This window comes from Fukomys damarensis, unplaced genomic scaffold, assembly GCF_012274545.1.
Source record: "Fukomys damarensis isolate Sample0158 unplaced genomic scaffold, DMR_v1.0_HiC HiC_scaffold_37, whole genome shotgun sequence".
NCBI classification, from domain to species: Eukaryota; Metazoa; Chordata; class Mammalia; order Rodentia; family Bathyergidae; genus Fukomys; species Fukomys damarensis.
The window spans coordinates 24,884,736-24,906,031 of NW_022900949.1; the positions used below are offsets into that span (position 1 = coordinate 24,884,736).

Genomic DNA, 21,296 nt, shown 5'->3' on the forward strand with positions numbered 1-21,296 from the left:
ATATCTCAACATTTCTACAACAAGAGGTGCCTATCACAACTGGCAGTATGACAGAATGTAACAGGTAGAGTCTTTGGTGACACATATAAAGATAGTGGATTTTTCAATCAGTGGTATCTTAGGTGTGATGAAATACTGTAATTTGCCTCAGATCAGACTTTTGTCATGTCAGTATTAAACATTCCTTGCCGTTTCAAATGGCTGAATTGCGCTCGACCTGTACTTGTCTATCGAAACTCACCCTTCCACAGAACTGAGCTGTTGGAGCCACATAACCATAGGGAAGTGGAACTGCCAGCTTCTGGGGCCAGGCTCAACTCTACAAGAAGCTGGCTGCTGATTGTTTAAGTGTCACCTGTATCTCCCTTCCATGGAAATACATATGTATTTCTGCACTGACTTAAACTGTTTTGAAGTCTCTCCATTTTAAGTCCTAAAATTGTAACAAAACATTGTGTATTTTTATTCCATTTTCATGAAATGTAAACTTTATACATTTATACATATTCTGAAAAAATCCACAAGTAAATGCAACAAAAAATAAACTGGTAGGTGTTTTTTTTACCCCCTGCATGGTAAGATTACAGATTCTTTGGTTGGTTGGTTTTTATTGTTTCTCATTTTTTTTAACATTCTCAAAACAACAGAAGTGTACATTGATGATTCTGATTTACACTAAATTCATTTCTCTCCCATTTATCTTTTTAAGCAAATCCTAGCTCACTCCATTTTAATTTCAGTAAATTCTAAGCCTTAATTTATGCAAAGAGGGTCAAAGAATTTTTCCATGGAAAATCACTTACCCATCAACAAAATATATCAAGTTATCATCAAAATCGATTCTGATCAGATCAAATTTTGTCTTGAATCTTACTTTTTTCTATCTACCTGACAAAATGAAAACTCAAAGAGCATCTACAGCTCTCTAAATCCTGCTTTCAAAACTTACTTGTACTTCTTTTATATACGAAAAAGAAAAAAAAAAAAACCTCCTGCCATATTCAAAGCCATTTCCTCCTCCTCCCCAAACATACCTAGGAGTCTCTTTGGAACACTTTGCTCACCTGGCTCAGCTAGCACGGCCTTTCTCATCCTCCTGTGTATTTCCTCTCACGATTATGTTTCTAAGTTTCTCACAGAAAGTATTCGTAGTTGCTTCTCTTTTGTATTCCCTCTCTGTCATGTCACGCACAGACGGTGGCTTCCACAAAGAGCCCCGTATTTAATATCAGCTGACTGAATGACTGCACATTATGCCGAATCTTCCTCTTTAATACAGTACATGAGAGTCGATCACATCTTTCTACGCTGTCATTTCTCTGCTGTCTCCTTCCTCACCTAAGACTTGCTTGCAGTCTGGCTTAAGTGTGAGCCTTTTAAAGGTAAAGACAGATCCTTACATTTTTCCATGATTTTCACAATCCTCATTACGATGGTAGAACCACTGACTGACTATTCAACTATGTAAGAACAAAAGTAGTAATATCAAGACCGTCCCTTAGGATACTGTACAAAACCACCCAGCACCATCTGTGGCACTTCATAAGCACTCTATGGATATGATCTTACTAGTGACAACGGTGGTGTGGATGACATCTTTATAAGCAGTGGCACTGTACCGTAGAAGCTTCCAGACCTGCCATTCTACAACAGCTGCAAGGGACAAAGGGCAGCCGATCCAGAGAAAATTGATAACCACAGGCTGATGACGTGTTTGCCTTGATTACTCACTAGGCTTAGCACGGAGCTTGGTCTCCCTACACTACCACCAATCCTACAAGACAATATATGGCCCTTCTCTCAAGGTTGGCTCCGTGTGACACAGTTAAAATCTGCAAGGAAGTCCCACCTCAAAGACTACACCGATGGACCACTCACAGGAGACTGGTCAGAAGTGAGATGTCAGCACGCAGGTGATAGTGTAGAGACAGGAGATCTGAACGCGATACTCACATCTTCGTAAGAAAGGCTGCTTCTTCTTCCTCCAGGGAAACCTTTCCCCCAGTTCACATACTGCACTCCTCGGCCATCTGTCCAAAGGAACTTGTGCTCTGAATTGACATCATTCATCCCAATCCAGGCATTAAAAGTGGATTCCTTCATGTGAGAGACGAGAAATGCTAAAAGAATAAAAGAAAGTTTCACAAAATGCGTTTAATTTGGGGGTTCATATTCAACACAGGGAAACTATTTAAAAACATGTCAACTTCAGAACACTGCGCATGGGATGTGAGTCTTTATTATTACTTAAAGGAACTTACTATGAAGACATTTTAATCTTAGCACCATATCAAGCTTTGGATGTTGGAGAGTTTCCTACAACGGAAGTCTACGTTTTATCCAGGCCACTCCAAATGGGAATGCAAGCTGTACCCTGTGCAAGGGGCACCAGGGCAAGGGGAGAAAGGGAGGCTGAAGTCCTTCTGGTGCCCCTCTCTGCTATGTGCACCCCAATTTGGCCGTGCCTGCTTACCAGCCTGTAGAGAGGAGTACATTTCCTAATTCATAAAAGCTCGCCCTTTGAGTTCGAAACTGTCCTGATTCTGTAAATCAAATAATCCAGTTATAAGAATTAGAGGAGAGAGGCCTCTGAACTCAGAAAAAAGTTTTGCAAAATCAAAACAAGAGGCACTGGGCTCTCACATAATAATATCTCAGAATGCCAATCCAAAGGAGCTACCCAGTCGGGATTCCTCCTGGACCAGCACTCTTGGGGATCACTGACTGTCTGGGCACGTGCCTGGACCCAGGGTCCATCCTGATGCTAAAGTGATCTCCTCCTCACTGGGCGAAGGGATCTGGAGAAATTGGGAGCATGTACAGCAATGTAGCTTCTTCTTCTTTTTTTTTTTTTTTCTTTTAACCGATTCTGTAGCAGAGGATGATGGCAAATACTCAGAGGCCATGCACGGTTTAACTGTACATGCGCCCACTCCTTTCCTTTAGCTCATCCCTGTGCCTCCTCTAGCCTTCAGCTGCTAGTGACTGTGCCCAAGTCATGAACTCCAAGCTGCATAACCACCTGCTCAGAGGAAGAGCACTATACCCTTAAAGGTGTCTACCAAACGGAAGCAGGAAGCAGTGGCCTCACACACGGGGTGACCAATAGAAGACGCAAATCAAACAAAACAATTTATTCATAAGCAATTTCCACAGAGCAGTCACGGCGGATACTTATTGTGCAGAACAGTAGAAGTAGCAAACACCTCGTGTAGAGATTCACTTTTTCTCAACTAAAGAAACAAAACAACCCCAAAATGACTCTTCATCCATCATCAGGGAAATAAGAGCAGGGGGAGATACTTGTTTTGGTCTTATCTTGTTCCTCAAATAAAACGGTAACTTATGCCTTATCCCTAACTGGAAATAAAATGTGCAAAAGTTCCACCTGCCAATAGTCAGCATTGAATTTTTTTTTTACTGCCAACAGCCACAATAAGAATTCGGCAACGTGTGTGTGTGTGTGTGTGTGTGTGTGTGTGTGTGTGTGTGTGTGTGTGTGTGTGTGTGTGTGTGTGTTGCCAGGAATAATGTTATTTTATCTACAAATTGTTTCCTTCTGCACATCTCTACTACCCAGGTTCTAATTTTGTTATGCCAGGATTCAGCATTTCAAGGTTAAGAGAAGAAATTAATTCCTGTGTTTCTCTGCTGGGTAGCTAAACCCCAGAAAGATGGCAGACCAGTCAAAGAAATGTGAACATTTTATATTCTGGCCTAATATGCTATGGTTTGACCCTTTTCTTCCCAGTATCTAGCAAGTTGTTGAACTTGTCAAAGGTTCTCAGTGAAAGGTTTGTGGTTTATTGGACGAAGTGTTCTAAGAAAGCAGCGTGGCAACATTCACAAACACTGGGGAGACCATTATGAAAATTTTATCTCTTTCTTATACTTTGGGGGATATATCATATTGGGTAGTAAAGGCTTTTGGAGCTCAAGGAATCTTGGAACAAAAGAATATTCAATAACTTCTTCTACAATATCCTCGTGAATGTATACACATGTCAAACTTCTACTGAACATCTTTCCTACACCAGGTACCAGCCATACATGGCTCTAGAGTATTCATCTCAGTGACTCCTGTTCAAGCATTTTCATAATTCCTTCCTCATCTCCCTCACCAAGCAGCTCATCTGATCACTTCTAGCTATTGAAATGACCCCTCATTTTGAGGCTAAATCTATTATTTCTCTGTAACTACCACTACCACTCCATGGCATTAGATTTTCCTTCTGGGCCATACATGAAGACCTTTTCAAAGTTCACTTCCTCTCTCTGCCAACTGTTTAATCTGAGGGTTTCTGTCCCATAATTCGTTTGCAGTGGTTTCTTAAACCTTCATCAGTTTAATCTGAATCTCCTGCAGCTGGCCAACATCCTCCTTCAAGTGCCAATCGCAAATTTAACTTAGTATCTACTTCACCAAAGGTGGCCCCCAAGAGACTACACAGCGTGGTGGGTGCCTTTCTTTTGACAATAAATGCAATGAATGTTGACAATCTGCTATACAGACACAGCAAGTTTTCTCCTTCAGTGTTCTTTGTAGGTCTGGCTTATCTTTATGTTTTATAAAAAATGTTTTTCTGAACTTGTTCAAAGTTCATATTTATCAGTTTGATTGTATCATAAGTTATATGATCAAGCGACAGAAAAAGAAATAAAGGTGAAGTCAGCGATTTTTCATTTCATTCTTAGCACTACTCTTCTGTGATTCTTTAGGACATGAATATTTGGTGGAAACAGAATGGAATGCAAGCTGGCCAGACCTAGGTTTGATCCCCAAACCCACCTCTTATGGGGTAAGTTTCCTGACTCAAGTCTCTCTAAACACTGTTTCCCCTCTGCTTCATGGAGTTGCCATGAAAACGGGAAAGAATTCTATATAAAGAGCCCAGCAAATTGTGCCTACAATTGAATAACCATCCTTTTTAATAAGTGATATTTTCTACTTAGACTAAGAAAGCAAAACAGCAGTACAGTCAGCAATGTCTTACCATTTTATGGGCAAACATACATATTTAAATTCATCACTCATGGGAGGATGGCCCACATACCTTGCTCCTTTTCATTGAGTATGGAAGCCAGATTCCCCTTAAATCCTATGCAAGCTTTTCGTGCCTCTTGCCAGTTTTTTTTCTCTTCTTCAACAAATCCAAAGATTTTGTAACACTGAGATGGAATTTTTTAAAAAAGGGGTTAAAGCTGATAAAGCTGACTCTAAAGAAATTAAAGTTATTCCAGATGATTAACAGTTATTACAGGTAAATATCAATTTTCTCACAGCCAAATAGCAACTTTAAAAATGAAGTTAGCTTTACAACTCAGACTGACTTTGCTAAATTTTAATTCTTCCCTGAGATAGATTACAACTATTTGAATAGCATCTCAAATATGCTTTCAATTTCCAATAAAAGATAATCTTTGGGATCTCTATTTATTCTCGCCAAAAGTCCCCTAAAATGTTGAGGTGGGCAAAAGTTCATTTTGAGCTGAAAGACTTTGCTTTGTCATACTCATTCTGACCAGTACCTTGTTGCTATAAAACTTCCAACCGTCCTTACAGCCCCCTGGGGTCGGGGGTGTGGTGGGCACGGCTGTGGCATTAATGCTGCTGTTGTGCCTCTGGCAAATGAAGGGATTTGGATAACCACAGTTAATGTCGTTCCACAACCCTGGTGAAGAGCAAAAACAGTTAAATTACACTTACATGCTTATGCACAAAAACACTTTTTCAGAATTACGTAAGGATCCTCAAACACTATTTAGAAAGCAATCAAACTTTGTGCGCTGCACAAGTGACTAGAAGAATCCATGCTATTTGTTTCAAGCTGATAACAGTTGAACTCTATGCACCAATTTCTATCTATGACTACGTTCTGTTGCAGAAATATTATCTAGCGAGTAATCCCTGGCAAGAATAATCTAATAATACCTAAGCATCTGCTCAGTTTTAGGTGCATTATCTCATTCATCTTCTCAGCAACAGGTCAATTAAGTCATTGTTCCCATTTTATAGAATAACAAGAAACTGGAGAAACATAAAAGTGATAGACAAACATATTCTAGACATTTTCCTCAAGAACATGAAAAAATGTTTTCCAATTTGGAAAGAAGTGAGAATGCTACGTCACTTATTAGGTTAATGGCAGGCATCCTTAAAATTGAACACTCATTCTGTTAAAACTAGAACCCTCTTCTTTTCCTATATATTGTAAAAGCACGGCTTGTCACTTTTACCCTAAGGCTCAGGAAATGACACATCGCATCACAAAGCACGTTCAAGAAGATTTATGTACTGTGTACCTGAATCTGTATACAAGGTTACACAGTTTTCATCCTCATTTGCAAAATTGGGTTCACCTGGGGCCCAAGACACATAATCCACTTTGCTTCCATCCATCCAACTGGAAAAAAAAATGCAAGAAGTTTTGCAAATATCCAGTCATTAAAAATAATCAGCTATGGCCTAGAAACGGGAAAAGGCAAGTCAGAACGAAGGGAGCACAGGACACTGAGTGAACAGAAGAGAGCACCTAGAGAGACTGACAGGACAACCCCGAAGGCCAGCACACTGGCTGCCTCCTGGGGCTCTGTGCTTCCAAGTAACAACTCTTGACACCTTTTGGGTCCAATTTACAAATAACCCCAGATCACATTTAATCTTGAAAAATGTCACTCGTCCTTGTTTTCAGATATCATCAGCCATCAGTTAATCAGTCACTATCAGAAAGATATGAATATTAAATATTAGTCTGCTTTCTTTTCCCTCCCTGGAAGAAACTGCCTTTAGTCCTGAGGTAGGAGAAGAAATGGAGACTCCAGTGACTCCGGAAGTGGCCCAGAGTCTGAAGTTCTCCCATGGTCCTCCTGGGCATGATTCCCCCTCACCAAACCACCAAGGAGAGGCAGTGAGTACAGAGTTACTCACTAGGCCCTTTCTCTGACTCCTATGTTGATTCAGGTTTGTTTGAAGGCAGATGGGCCAAGCCTGTTTTCATAAGTTCCAGAAATTCAGAGACAGGGAGAGCCAAAAGAAAAAGAGACCATCAAATATGGCCTTCTCGTTTCAGAGATGATAAAATGGGCGCCTGTCCAAAAGAAAATCAAATGTTCCTGTTCCTTAGAAATAACAAGCCTGAATGTAGCTCTCCATTGCTCAAAGATGGCCATAAACGTATCATAAAGTGTCTGTGGCTAAGACATGTGTGCCTGCTGTTCAAATTTAGGAGAACATGTGTACTAATAAATGAGGAAAGAAACCTCAAAAATGTTCTCATTTCTCCATTTTTCATCACTTTTTCTGGCCCTTATATTTAACAGAAAGCAAAATAGTCCTTCTTTTGAACTAAAGTATATTTGAAACCATTGCTGCTAAGCAATGAGTGAAACAGCAAGAAAAATTTTTTAAATAAATTCAAGATACGTATCTATCAAACACATCTTGTCAGTTATGATTTACTGAAACCAAAGATCTCCGAAAATAAAGACAGGTGATATATTGAATGACTAAATCCAATTTTGAATTGTTTAAGAATTATTAATGTTGAAAATACTTAAAAGGATTAATTTCAATTCTTTTTTTTAGAGATGTTTCTTAGAGAATGATACAGGGGTTTTAAAATGTGTTCAGCAAAGCAAAAGTCTCAAAATAACTCAGTATTTTCAGATTGGTTTGTCTGAAACAAACCAACGGATTTACTTACATAAATGTCTTATCCATGCTGATCAATAAACCAATAAAATATGCTGACATTGACGGGGCACCTTTTCTGTTTACCTAGAACACGAAATTTGACACACAGTTTAATTTATAACCACATAATAAGCAAGTTCTTAAACAAAACCCATACATCAATGAAATCACCTATTTGAAAACTCCTCTAAGGAGGAATTCATGCAGAAATATCATGTGTACTAAATTATGTTTCTCATAGAAGTAGAAAGAATACTATGCACATAATTTAACAACAAATATTTGTAAAGCAAATGCTTTAAGTTATTTTCTATAATATATGCCTGTAATGGGTGTTGAAGACATCTTTTCCAAAACAAAAAGGAGCTGGTGAGGATTGTGCCTCAAAAGAAATACTTTTCATCTGTATGTATTTAATACATAACATAGGTTATAAATATGTAAAATACTGCATAGATATATTTTAGGACATGTCCTTAGAATTTCAAAGCAAGCTAAGTTCACACAGATAACAAGTTAGACCACATGATCATACCACTGTAATTAGATGAATTTTTTTCCCTTCAATGTTGATCAACTTATTTTTTTGCTGTTCTCCCTCCTACTTCTCCGGCAAACAGTAACTATGCTGTAAATATTTTTAATCAGGAAGACAATGGGCCAAGCACTCTTAGAAGCAATAAATTAGACCTGCAGTAATAGCTGATAATTTGGGTACAACCAAGAAATATTTTATATGCAAAATCATGCTCTATGTATTAGCTGATGATTTGATCCAACAACTCAGATACTTTAATTAATAACGAATCTGTCTGATATCCACAGGGTCTCTGATGTATAACAATTAGTTAGGAATTATAAACTTTGAACAACAAATTAATAAACTCAAAGCCATTAAATATGGAGCCTTACGAAGCCCAGACTAAAAAAAATGTTTCTGCATTCTACAGTTCTGGCCTGAATATTCAAACCGAAAGGTCTAATTTCCACAAGGGCTTTCTCCTTCAGACCGCCACATCAGTACCACTGAATTTCAGAGCTTCAAGTTCAGCACATAGGTAGAGATTATATCACTTGTAGGCATGATCTACATTTATAGCATGTCACTATACCATTCGTAACCATATTCTTACATATTTCCATAGAAACTTCTTTTCACTTTCACTTTTAACAGTAACAAGATCACCAAAGTTCCTCTTGCAAAAAGCTCGGGCATTGTCCATGCTTTCCTTCTGTTTGCTAAAATAATACTGGTAATCTTTATAAATAACCCACCCATCTTCAGTGACTGGTGGATCTGAAAACATAATGAGAAAAAGTGATGAATGTTACATTAAAAAAAATTAGGATGGGCAGAATAGCTAGGTTAAAGATATATAAAATTCTGAGAGCCCAGAATAAGGAGAATGTCTAGGGCAACTACAGACTAACGTGCCTAAGGCCAAATATCTACTTTCCACCAATCCTCTTAAAACCAGCCAGCTTCTCTTCCCAACCAAGCTCCATGTGTCCTTCCTGGGTAAAAGAATTCCCAGTATCATTTTCATCAATCAGACAGCACAGCTGGAAAGAGCTACCTATGTGAACCCATGGTGTCCTAGGTCCTACATGAGAGCTGTGGGAAATTGGATTTCTTCCTTGTGTAAGAAAGAACCTCTTACAGACGGACTGGACACTTCAGAGAAGAACTGAAGAACCAAGGAATTCACATACCAAGATGTCTAAGGCTTTTGTCTAAATCATGAAGTTTTATGGTTCTAGGCTGTGGGAGGCTAAAGACCCTCCAAGACATTTTGATTCTAATCCCTGCACCTGTGAATGTTATCCTTTAGTGAAAGCCACTTTGTAGATACAATTAAACTAAGGATCTGGAGATGGACAGGTCTGTCTGGATCACCTGGATGAGCCTTGAATATTACCCCAGTGTGTGGACGGAGGGTCGCAGAGGGAGATCTGACTACGTCAGCAGGCAATATGACAACTGAGGCAAGATGCTATACTGCTGGCTCTGAAGACAGAGGAAGGGAGTGTGAACCACCTTTGTGGACTGTGAGAGCTCCCAAAGCTGGTAAAAACAACAAAACAACATTCTCATCAGAGTCTCTGTGGGGAGCTGAATTATGCTGACTTCTGTCTTTTGGCCCAGCGAAAGTGATTTAAGATTTCTGACTTCCAGAACTGCAAGGGAATAAATGTACATTTCCTTTAGCCAAGTGCAGCCACTGGCCATGTATTAAGAAGAGGAAACCTGGCCAAACCTGGCCCTTGAATTTGATTCGTGGACCCATGGGAAGTTATACTAACAGGTCTTATGTTTGTGCATGTGGGCTCCTCTCTGGAAAGAACAATCCAACCTTTCACGAGATTCTCACAGGAATCTCGTTAGGAATTGCTCTCTACCTTCCTAGGGTATTTTTGTTTTCATCAAGATAGGAAAGAGGAGAAAAAGGCAACTCATACAGAGATCAAAAAATACAGAAACACCTACTTTCTTGTGGCGCTGGTGTTGGCTCTGGATTTGGCGTTTTTCCTGTAACACAAAAGAAAATTAGATATAACTGTGCTCCGATCCTTATATTCTTAGGGGGCAAAAGTGCTAAAAATGTTTACCATCTACCCCCTGTCACCCACACACAGGCTCCTATTCATGTGCACCATGGGGAAGGGAGTAAAGGAAAAGGAATTAGGAATTAATATTTAAACAAAGTGTGTACAATAATGGCCAGCAGATATCAGAAGACAGTCTCTAGGCACGAATGATATCATAGAAAGGAGAGAGAAGGACAGGAGCTTTAGAATCAGGAATCCTGCCTCCAAATTCAAAGGCCAGATTTAAGTTCTTTAGCCCTCATTTTCTCAGCTACAAAAAGGAATGAGTAAAATGTGTAAATGGGGTAAAATACAGCATGGGAGTTATTGGTATATAGTAAGTGTTCAACAGATATGAGTTTTCCACAGAACAGAGGATGCAAAAGCGACTCCAGGGATATTTAGCCATCTGACCTTTGACAACAGGGCCAAAAACATAAACTGGAGGAAAGACAGCCACTTTAATGCATGGCGATGGGAAAACTGGCTGTCCCGATGTACAGGATGGAATCTAAATCCATATGATTCAGCATGCACTAAAATATCAAAATAGATTAAAGACCCAAATATCAAAATAAACAACCTGAGCCGGGTGTCATGGCTCACGCCTGTAATCCCAGCACACGGGAGGCTGAGGCAGGAGGATTGCTGTGAGTTCCAGACCAGCCTGGGCTACATAGTGAGTTCCAGGTCAGTCTCAATTACATAGTGAGACCCTGTCTCAAAAAATAAATAAATACATAAACAATTTGCTGGAAGATAAAATAGGAAAAACTCTTGAAAATATAGGGATGGGCAATTAGCCTCAATTGCAAAAAATAATAATAATAGAATATAATAACATCAAGAATCAATAAACAGAGTAATATCAAATTACAAAGCTTCAGCACTGCAAAGTGAAGCTATAGCCTACAGAGTGGGAAAACATTTTGCCGACTACTCCTTGGTCAGGGGACTAATATCTAGAATATATAGAGAACTCAAAGGAATTAGATATACTCAAGTAAAAGACCCAATCAAAAAATGAGCGACTGAAACAAAGAAACACTTCCCAGAATAAGAAGTACAAATGGCCAGCACATTAAAAAATATTCAGAATCTCTGGCCATTTGAGAAATACAAATTAAAACAACATACATTTAATCTTAGGGGGAAAAACCTGTAATCATCAAGACATCAAATAATAAAAAATGCTGGTGAGGCTGCGGGGAAAGGGAACCTTTCTGTGTTGGGGGTGCTGATATAAACTAGTGCAACCACTATGCAAGTCCATATGGAGATGCCGAAAAATACTACAAATAATAATTTCATTCAACCCAGCTATTCCCCTTAAATCTTCCTGAAAGAGTTACAGAGACCTGTGCATACCCTTGTTTATAGCAGCACATCTCATAACAGCTAAATATTGGAAGTAGACTACATGTCCACCAATGGATGATTGGATGGAAAAGGTGGTACTCAAACACAATGCAGCACTACTCTGTTATAAAGAAGGACACATGAGAGGCATTTGTAGGAAACTGGATGCATCTTGAGACCATAATACTAAATGAAATAAATCAGGCACATAAGCTTAAATATGGTATGGCTTCTCTTAAATGAGAAACACAAAGTATAAATAAATTAAAGCGAAAAGTAGAAGATAGATAATGGGAAACAAGGTGATCGATCTTTTATAAATGGGAAAGGGATCAAGAGCTGTGGGAGGAGAGGAAGAGGACATAAGAAGAGGTAAGATGTGGTAGGTACGTGCACAAGCTCCCCATGTGAACGCAATCATTATGTGCTGCAAACGTGCTAGTAAAAATTAAAATTAGAAAACATACTAGTTTTCCAGTCGGACACTTTATTATTAGCTGTAAACTTACTTACAATTACATTCTTTGAAACCATTCCATGTGAACTCTTTGCTTATACAACACCAATGTATTTTCTTCAAAGAAGCTTATTAAATGTATGTTTTGCTAAAATTTAAATAAAGTAGTTTTCTTCCCAAGTAGTCCATAACATATCTAGATTTTGTTGGACTCTGACAAAAAAGGCTCAGGTTACCTAGCTTGGGGCTTAATATATTAAATATCCGTGAGAACAGAGCAAAACTATGGTTGATATAAAAAGGATACTACCAGTCACTGGTAGCTAGGAGACCTTAAAAAAAAAAAAAAACTTGGCCCATTGGAGAAAGAATAAGGAAAGAAGTAAGGAAAAAGGAAAATATGGGGAGAGAGGAAGGAAAGGAGTAAGGAGCACATGCAGATAAGACAGCAGGAGGTCAGTGAGCAACTCTGCCAGGACAGCTGACCATGGACAGAGTCCCCCATCATCATGGGGCAGTGCAGAGCCCTTTGTCCACTGACAGTGGAGAAAGTTGATCTATCTTTTGGTCCAAGAATAGGTCTGTTTATTTGCCTGTTTTTCTTAAACTAAGACCCCGGCTCCTCCAACTGTGTCGCTGGACTTGGATACATGGAACTTTCTGAGTCACCCACCATCCATGAAGGGGTGGATCTAAAACCAACAGGAGCCTCCGGATGTTGTCTGTTCATAACGCTGAACATTCATTTCAGAAATCAGTGCTTAAAATATTCAGACTTGGGGACAGTTTTCCCTATCTGATAACTAGTCTGGAAATCCAGAAGGTAAACGTTCCAAAAAAGAGACGGCATTGCCTTTTCCTGACTTCGCTTCACAGTGCAGGACACGCCCCTCCCGCCCAATCCTGCCATGGCAGACCGTGGGCCAGCGTAGCTGCTCATGAGAACAATTCTAATGGACGTGACTCTTGTCCAGAATTCTGGGGTGGCCTTTTGATCTTCTGTTCCTTTGGAACGTGTATCTGTGCTCAGCGGTTTCCTTCTTATCGTATGAAATAGTGACCCCTAACAGTTCCCTTATTCTGTTATTTTATTTGGTTTCACTAATCAAAGGAAGATTCTGGGGTGTCGGGTTGGTTTTCCAATCTGAGAGGTAGACAATCATACCTTTTTGTATCTGACAAATCCAATTGTTAAGATGTTCACAGTTAATGTCATTCCAGAACATATTAGGGTCACCTTTCATCTCACCACAGTATTCAACATTATTATAATTATTGGGTTCCCCATAAGCCCAGTTTTCATAGGAAACCTGTGTTGGAAACATCACACTTGATTTTAGCCAAAAGGCCAAGAAAAAATACACTATCAGAAACATTAAATCACAATTTTTATCATTTATGTCAGGCCAATGCCAATCATCTATTCAAGCAGAGAAAAAAGAAAAGATATGTTTGCATTTTTCTTCCATTTACCCATTTTTTTCACAGTTGCTTTGCTTTGAAAACAATTTAAGAACATGGGTGGAAAAGGAACAGCCTTTATTACACGGAAACTTTTGTAGCTAATGAGAGTAGACAATTCGTTATTACAAGATTTTCTTTACTCTCATTAAATAGAATGAATTCAAGCACCACAAAAATAGGATTTATGTATAGGAAAAACTTGGCAAAAGAGTTCTACTTCTCAGCATTGGAAGTTGCTAAGTTGGCAACCCATTCTTATAGGGTAATATTTCAGCAGTTTTCTGGAAGCTTTCTCCTTACTGGATGAGTAGGAAAAAGAAATACAATTAATTCTTCTTATAGGAGAAAAAGACCTATAAAATATTGCTAACAAAGCTGCCAAACTTTGCCAAAATGAACAGTGGACATAATGGAAAGCCCTGGGCTTTCAGAGACTACAAAGTTTTGGGCTAAGCATCATGATCTATTTTCTAGAGATATAAATACAAAATCCAAATATTAATGGAGCCATCAAACAGACCATTACCCCACGTGCCTTGAAAAGTGGGAAGATGGGTTATTCAGGAAGGCAGAACTGAAATTATACGAAATCATTTCCTGTGGTGACTGCAGAAGCTAAATATCGCCAGCAATGCCAATAACTTCTCATTTCTCCAATTCTGGGAATGGGGAAGTTACACGAGCCCTGATGGTGACCAGAGGGACTGGCACGTTGTGCCCACTTGTGCTGACCTAGGAGAGGCTCGGTTGTGAAGAAGCGCAGCACTGTACGCATCAGTGTCGTACAGAATGGAGATATTTTAGATAAACTACTGAAATATGTTTCATTCCTTCTTTTGCATCCAGCCAACCATAGCTATGCTTTGAGTAAGCAGAACTAAATGAGGCAAGGACAAAACAGTAGCCCTAAATTTGTGTTTATTTTGTATAGAAAAATAACAGCTATCACAACAACCTGTCTAACAAAAAAAAAATTTTTTTAACTAAACCGAAGGATAACAAAAATAAATATGTGGTAAAGAAAATGATATAATAAATCAAATTATTCACCGGAGAACCATCAGTCCAGGTGAATCCTTCTGAAGTACCTCCATAAGTCAGTCCCAGCCAGAACATCTCATGATAACTCACGGTACTCCTACAAAACATAAAGCGGGCATATGCTACTGAACAGAACAGGTCCGGTCACCTCCAAGAATTAACCAGAATCGAAAGTTACCTCCAAAACTAAATCAGATAGTGCAGGAGTAAGTAGCTCTAACAACCAGTGATAAAATGCAAAGATGTGCATCTTGGTACAAACCATACATATCTTGAAAACGGTCCTGTGTGACAATAAATTACTGTAAAGTATTGGGAGATATTCATTCATTCATTCTACAGATATATAATGGGCATTTTTTTTTACCTTTCCAGATTAATACATTGATGGATTTACATGTTTAAAATTAAAGAACTCTGAACTTAAACTCAATTTAAAAAGGCCCATGAATTTGAGACATGATACAGGAATTCAGAGTAGCATCCTAAACCAATAATTTCAGAAATATTGGTATTTTCTTAATATCATTCTCACATAACAGGTAAAAGAAAAAAGCGTTATATGGAAAAGATACTCACGTTATTAATCTCCATATTGTTTGCTGTTCCTCTTTACTCTTGATAGTGGCTAGCTCTCCACCCAGGGCTCTACAAAAATCTCGAGATTCAAACCATGTTTTCTTCTCATGTTTTGCTTTTGCAAACAGCTAAAGATGATATGATTTCAGAAATTATTTTATACTTCACAGCTAATCAAATTGGGAGAAATAATCATTTCCTTTGGATGAGATTTCATCGATAGAAAAGCAAAGCATTGCCATGGCCTGAAACAATGCAACTCTCTTGATTTAAAGTCAATTTATTAGTGACTGTTTGGGTTATAAAACTTGGGACAGTTTTGTTGAGGAAAAAAAAAAACTTAGAAACTGTAGGAATGTGGATTAGGTAAACAGCTTATTGTGGAAGGGTTCATTTGGTTATGTGGGAACCGTAGCACTGAACTGCCAAAAACAAAAAAAGTGCTGATATGGAGAAGATAAACACAAATAAGGGATATTTTAGGGAAAACGGCCTTCCTAAAATTGTGCCACAGTCTGTTATCCTGTTTCACTTGAACAATGAACAATCTGGCAGCCTTTCAATACACTGCCAGGAACGTTCTTCAAAACTATGTCTTTGTTCCCTCCAGTTGCACATTGTAAACAAGTTATTAGAGCACACGCTGTAACAGAAAGTCACCTGGCAGAAATGGCTGTTAGGCCACACTAAACTTAGCCAATTTCATAATTTAGAGACTCTATCATACTATCCAGAGGGCTACAAATGGAACCACAGATGGGATTCACGGTAACATTCTGGGACATACCCATCCCAGCCACCAACTTTCATAATTATCATTCATTTCCCTCGTTATTCACGGCCCCCACCAGCATAGGTTTGTGGAAAAAAGGAATTTGCTTCCAATGGGCTACGGATACCCAGGTAGCAACGTAAGACAGGTTTGCCCTTGATCTGCACTTGACTTGTGCTCACTGAGCTGACTGAGCACATTTCCATATCCGTAGCTCCCAGGACGCCTGTGAGTACTTCAACCTACTAGATTATGATCTGCGATTTTGTTTTCTCAAAGAAACTTATTTCCAGCTGAATTTTGTTGATTTTGGCACCTTGACATTTACAAACACGGTATGTAGGTTTCCAGACCAATCCTATCCCAGGCACCTCTAAGGCCATGTGTTTCCAGTGCGATGTGCACCTTTGTCTGTCACACTTCGGCCTGTATGTTGTCTGAAGCAGAGTCACCGATTCACTTCCCAGCTCCAGATATCCCTGCTGCTCCTCTCAAGTAACTGTGATGATGCTCCATTGCCTTACCACCCTCTGGCAAAGGGTTTGTAAGATGAATCTGGTTCTTGTTCCATGATGCAAGACTTCCAGAGGTACCGATAAAATACCTGATTTGCTTTGTGGCAGTCTGTCGATACTCTGCTTACAAAATCCTTTTCTTGACTTAGCCCAATATATTCCCTCATGCATAAATTATGCTTCTAACCCTGACTGAATCACACCAAGTACAACCTTCTTGAGTTAGGGAAGACTAAACCACTTCCTTCTGAAACAATTTCTTCCCCTCTAATATTTGTGTGCCCCAGTGCTGGGGATCTAACTCCGAGCCTTGCACATGCTAGCAAGCGCTTGCCACAGAGCTACATCCCTTGGCCCTGGCAAAAGCTCTTCATCAGTCTTGACAAACTGCCTCACAAAGCGTGTCATGCCATACGCTGTCCAAAGGTATGGAGTAAAAGCAATCCTGAGAGCAGAACAGGTATCAGTAAGCAGAAGATACAGTTCTCCACTTGGCTAAATCTTTTTCTAGGAAAGACATGACTTACCAGAGAGGAAAAAAAGACCCAAACCCTTAGTGCGTTGGAGTGTTTGTTATGTTTTTGTATGTTTCCGTTTTGTTTTCTATGTTTGTCTAGCTAACTTTATTTTGGTGAACTTCATTGCATAAAGAAAAAATTGATACCCCAATCTAAGAATATACAAAATAATAGTAGAATATTGAATTGTCTTTTAAAGGGCTTTGAGAGGTCAGGTATCCCTACCTATCGGTGCCTTCATCTCCCATCATTATAATCACTGGAGGTTAAATTTTAAAAATGGAGCATTCTCTGTAGAAAACCTATGTGGTATTATAGATCAGTTAATCAATTATGTTAGCTAAAATCCTGGGTTCCAAGGGCAGAACAAAAATGAGATGCAATAGGATAGCATGAAGGAGAACAACATTTTTCGTAAAGATGGAAAGATTTATGAGCTCAGGACAGGAACAGAAGGCCCGGGAGAAAGAAGAGAAACGGAGAAGAGGTGACAATGAAAACCCAGATGAGGAAGACCGTGAGGTGCATTTGCTCCTTCGTTATTTTTGTTCTAAATGTAACTGGCCATTAGAATCCAACCAAGTAACGCTTGAAAACAATTGATGCCCAGGTACCATCCAAATCAACAAGACCAGATACAGTATCTCCAGGTGGAGCCTGGACAACAATGTGTTCTCTTCTTGCTTTTTTAATTCCTTGGGTGACTCTTAGAGATACTTCAAATTCTTTATCACTTTAGTAATTGATTCTTACCTTGAAACAAGAGCTTGTCTTACTGGTGGTACCCCAATCCTCTGGGCATTTGGGCTCAGGCGTTGTTGTGGGCTCTGGTGGGCGAGTTACTCCTTCTGCCCAGTGCTTGCACACAAATTTTGCTCTCTGGTCACATTTCAGAACATCCCATAAGCCCCCTGCAATTCCGGTCTTCATGGCGACACAACCTGCCTTTCGGCCTATGATAAAAATTAAACACATAAAGTAGCACTCACTCAACAAGTGCTCACCTAACGCTACGGCTTAGATGGAGAACGTGCCCCCAGGCCTTGTGTCTTCAAAGGCGAAGGTGACTGGATCACTGGGACACTGAGTTCATCAGTAGGTTCACTGACTAATGAGTTCAGCTGCTGAGTGTGCAGTCAGGAGCTGGGACCTGGCTGGAGAAGGGTCACTGCGGGTGTGACGCAGAAGGGTCTATTTCCTTCCCGGCTCCTCCCTTCTCTTGCTACTTTCTGGCCGCCATGATGTGAGCATTTTCTTCTGCCAGACCCTTCCACCACGTTCTCCTGCCTTGGAGCCAGCCAACTATGGTCTGAAAACAACGTGAGCCAAAATAACCTTTTCTCCTTTGAGCTGTGGGTGTTGGGTATTTCTTTCCCAGCGATGAGAAAGTGAACTCAAAACTGAGTGTGAAAGTGTATGCTAATATCTTAGAAGAAGCTACTGTAACACTATAGTTGGTGTGTGCTATTTCACACCACTTTTGGCTTTTATTTGTGGAGCCTATATCCCGAAATGAATTATGTTGTCAAGTTGGGAATTTTTTATAACATTTTGTATTTCTAACATCTGCCAGGGTGCCCTACACATAGGCATTTAATGACAGAGTATTTTTAGTATGATCAAATTTGCCATAGTGGCAAAAATACTGATTTAATGGCTTTTTCTTCTTACTTCCTCCCTGCCTTACTCCCTTCCTCTTGGGCTCCAGTTTGATGTACTTTTTTTACTCCCCAAGGACATTCCAGGCTTCATCTCTCAGAATCCTACAGCTAAATGACCAACAGAGGCAAAGTAAAGCCAGATAATAAGAATTGACCAGTCTTATGAGGATTTTTTTAAAAATATGAATTCAGCTCTTAATATATTACGCCTTATTTCTTAAATTATCTAAAATCTTAGTATTTTTCATACAGTTTAATAACTTAATTAAAAAAGCATCATACTGCTCAGTTTATTGATACAATTTCCTTACAGGAAGCTGAAAATACAAATTAAAATAACGCCTAGAGATCAGGATCTATTAGGCAAAGTAGTAAATTCCTACTCTTGGGCTATTATTCCATTTTTAGCTCTTGACCAGGTATAATGAAATATTTCCTCAAAGGATGTTGAACTCTCTGGATGTTATCACATTGCGTCATGTTGGATGCCAGTGGTATCAGTGTAAAATAAGACAAAGAGTTTTTCAGACTCTATTCCAGAAATCACAGTCTCTAATCGTGGAAGATGAGTCCAAACTGATAGCTGGCTGGTGGATCCAAGTACAAACAGCACAAGTTTGGTACCTACCTACTACATTAGTCTAAACCCATGCTCAGAAATTTTCTAATCACATAATTTTTTTGGAGTCCCAATTTCCACATCTTTTAAGTAAAGATATTTAAACTTATCTTCGAGGGTTCATACAAGGACAGAAAAATAAAATCCAAGGCATATATAGGTCTAAACACAGTGATACATTCAAGATAATCAGAGCAATAAATTCTACATAAACACTGCCTTTACCCCACCCCTCAAAAACACTAATATTTCTATTCACAGTTGCACTGAAAAGCTTTATATCCATTTCATGTAGTTTTACGTTTTCAAAAATAAGATGACTATTCACAACATGCGTGACCACTTAGGATTTCATAAGTGTTTTTCAAATAGACTAGAAGCAAATAACTAGCAATTTTCTCTTCCTTTTTTTTTTTTCTTAGTACACTGCGAACTCATTGGGATTTGATTAAAAAATAAAGGAAAGGAAGAAAGTAGAAATATTAAAAGTTACTGAAAGCACAATGAACTGGCATAGTCCAATTGATTGCACAGCTTACTTGGAAAGGTACACAGAGGGGTAACTGTCCCTGCTGGGTGATGGGCAGGGTGAACACAGCCTTCAGTCCCACCCCTGCTCCTACCTGGCATGTCTGCATTCCAGTGTGTGAACTGGACCTCCTCCTGCACGGTCCACTGAAAGGTCCCTTTGACTTGTACATCCGAAAGTCCTGTCCAAAAATATTTTTCAGGCCTCAGTCCAACCAAACTAGTCAGGAATGCTTGTTCATATCTTTAAAATAAAAATTAACATTCAACTAGTCTTTAGGAACACGTATGTACATTTTCAAATATCAACCTGAAAACTCCCTCAGCTCTATGAGCTATGATTCAGTTGGTAATCCAATGCATTTTGTTTATATGTCATTTGGATTTTAATAATTTTTACTAGAGAAATGTGAGTTGACAAGGGGAAAATGTCATGTACCTGAGCAAATAAAATGATTTGAGATACTCAGATTATTTCTTCCTAGCTCTGTAAACCCTGTGCCCTTCCCCAAAATTTAAGAGAATTTTTGAAAACACAAAATAATTGTGAAAACAGCAATTTTTAAAAAATTATTTAAAAACTCAGTCCAATTTTTCAAATAAACCAAGTGCTGTACTTGATTCTTGATTAAGCACATAAAAGAGAGACACTAACGCTTTCAAGGATAATTGAATAGTTTTTCCCTCTAAATTTCATACCTCAGCCATGAAACAAAAAACTATCAAGAAATACACAAAAGCAGATCCAATTTCTAGAAAGAGCTTGGAGCAGAATGAGAAATTCTAACACCCTTCTTCCCTCCGGATTCTCAGATATGGCGCTGGTAACAGTACACCTCAACTGGCAAGACAACCACGGCAGAAAGGCAAGGTGAGGAGACCCCGCGAAAACTGAACGTGTGTTACATAGTCTGAATAACTTCATACCCTACACAGAGTGAATAAACAAACAAAAGGTCCAAATGCAATTACTGTTCTTAAAAGTCTGAAAACCAAATTTAACAACAGAGTTAGGGAGCTCCAGAATACAAATATCACAGAAAACACCTAAAGAAAAACAAATATAAAATGTAGCGAAATCTGTACATCGTTCTCCCATAGACTAATCATAGCACAGACAAGAAATGGCCCTATGAGCAGTTTGATGTAAGCTAAAAAACCCTTGATATAAGCTAAAAAGTATCTGCATTATGATTTTCAGATATGTGCCTTGTATTAGTGTGCTATGAGACAAATATAAATTGAAAACTGTTCCTTTATAAAGACTGCAAATTGCAAATGTTAGCTGATGGTTGTTTTTAATCAATGGATTTTTTGAGACAGGGTCTCATTGTGTACTTGAGACTGACCTGGAACTCACTATGTAGCCTAGGCTGGTCTCGAACTCACAGTGATCCTCCTGCCTCAGCCTCCTGAGTGCTGGGATTACAGGAGTGTGCCACCACACCCAGCTATCAAAGGATTTTTTAAATTAGTCATGCTACCTAGGTTTTTACTGGAC

General features: G+C 39.1%; 1 protein-coding gene across 1 annotated transcript in view; it reads right to left on the bottom strand.

Annotated features, from left to right (window-relative positions):
- The window catches only part of Mrc1 (mannose receptor C-type 1), a 93,192-nt gene that overhangs the window by 17,348 nt on the left and 54,548 nt on the right, over positions 1–21,296 (bottom strand). The window contains exons 11-22 of the mRNA XM_033759702.1: positions 19,891–20,039; positions 17,741–17,940; positions 15,183–15,310; positions 14,613–14,700; positions 13,264–13,408; positions 10,182–10,223; positions 8,827–8,990; positions 7,704–7,777; positions 6,304–6,404; positions 5,530–5,672; positions 5,055–5,169; positions 1,954–2,120 (exon numbers count right to left, since the gene is read on the bottom strand). Coding sequence (XP_033615593.1) covers positions 1,954–2,120; positions 5,055–5,169; positions 5,530–5,672; positions 6,304–6,404; positions 7,704–7,777; positions 8,827–8,990; positions 10,182–10,223; positions 13,264–13,408; positions 14,613–14,700; positions 15,183–15,310; positions 17,741–17,940; positions 19,891–20,039 — 1,516 coding nt within the window. The remainder of the gene's footprint in view (positions 1–1,953; positions 2,121–5,054; positions 5,170–5,529; positions 5,673–6,303; positions 6,405–7,703; positions 7,778–8,826; positions 8,991–10,181; positions 10,224–13,263; positions 13,409–14,612; positions 14,701–15,182; positions 15,311–17,740; positions 17,941–19,890; positions 20,040–21,296) is intronic.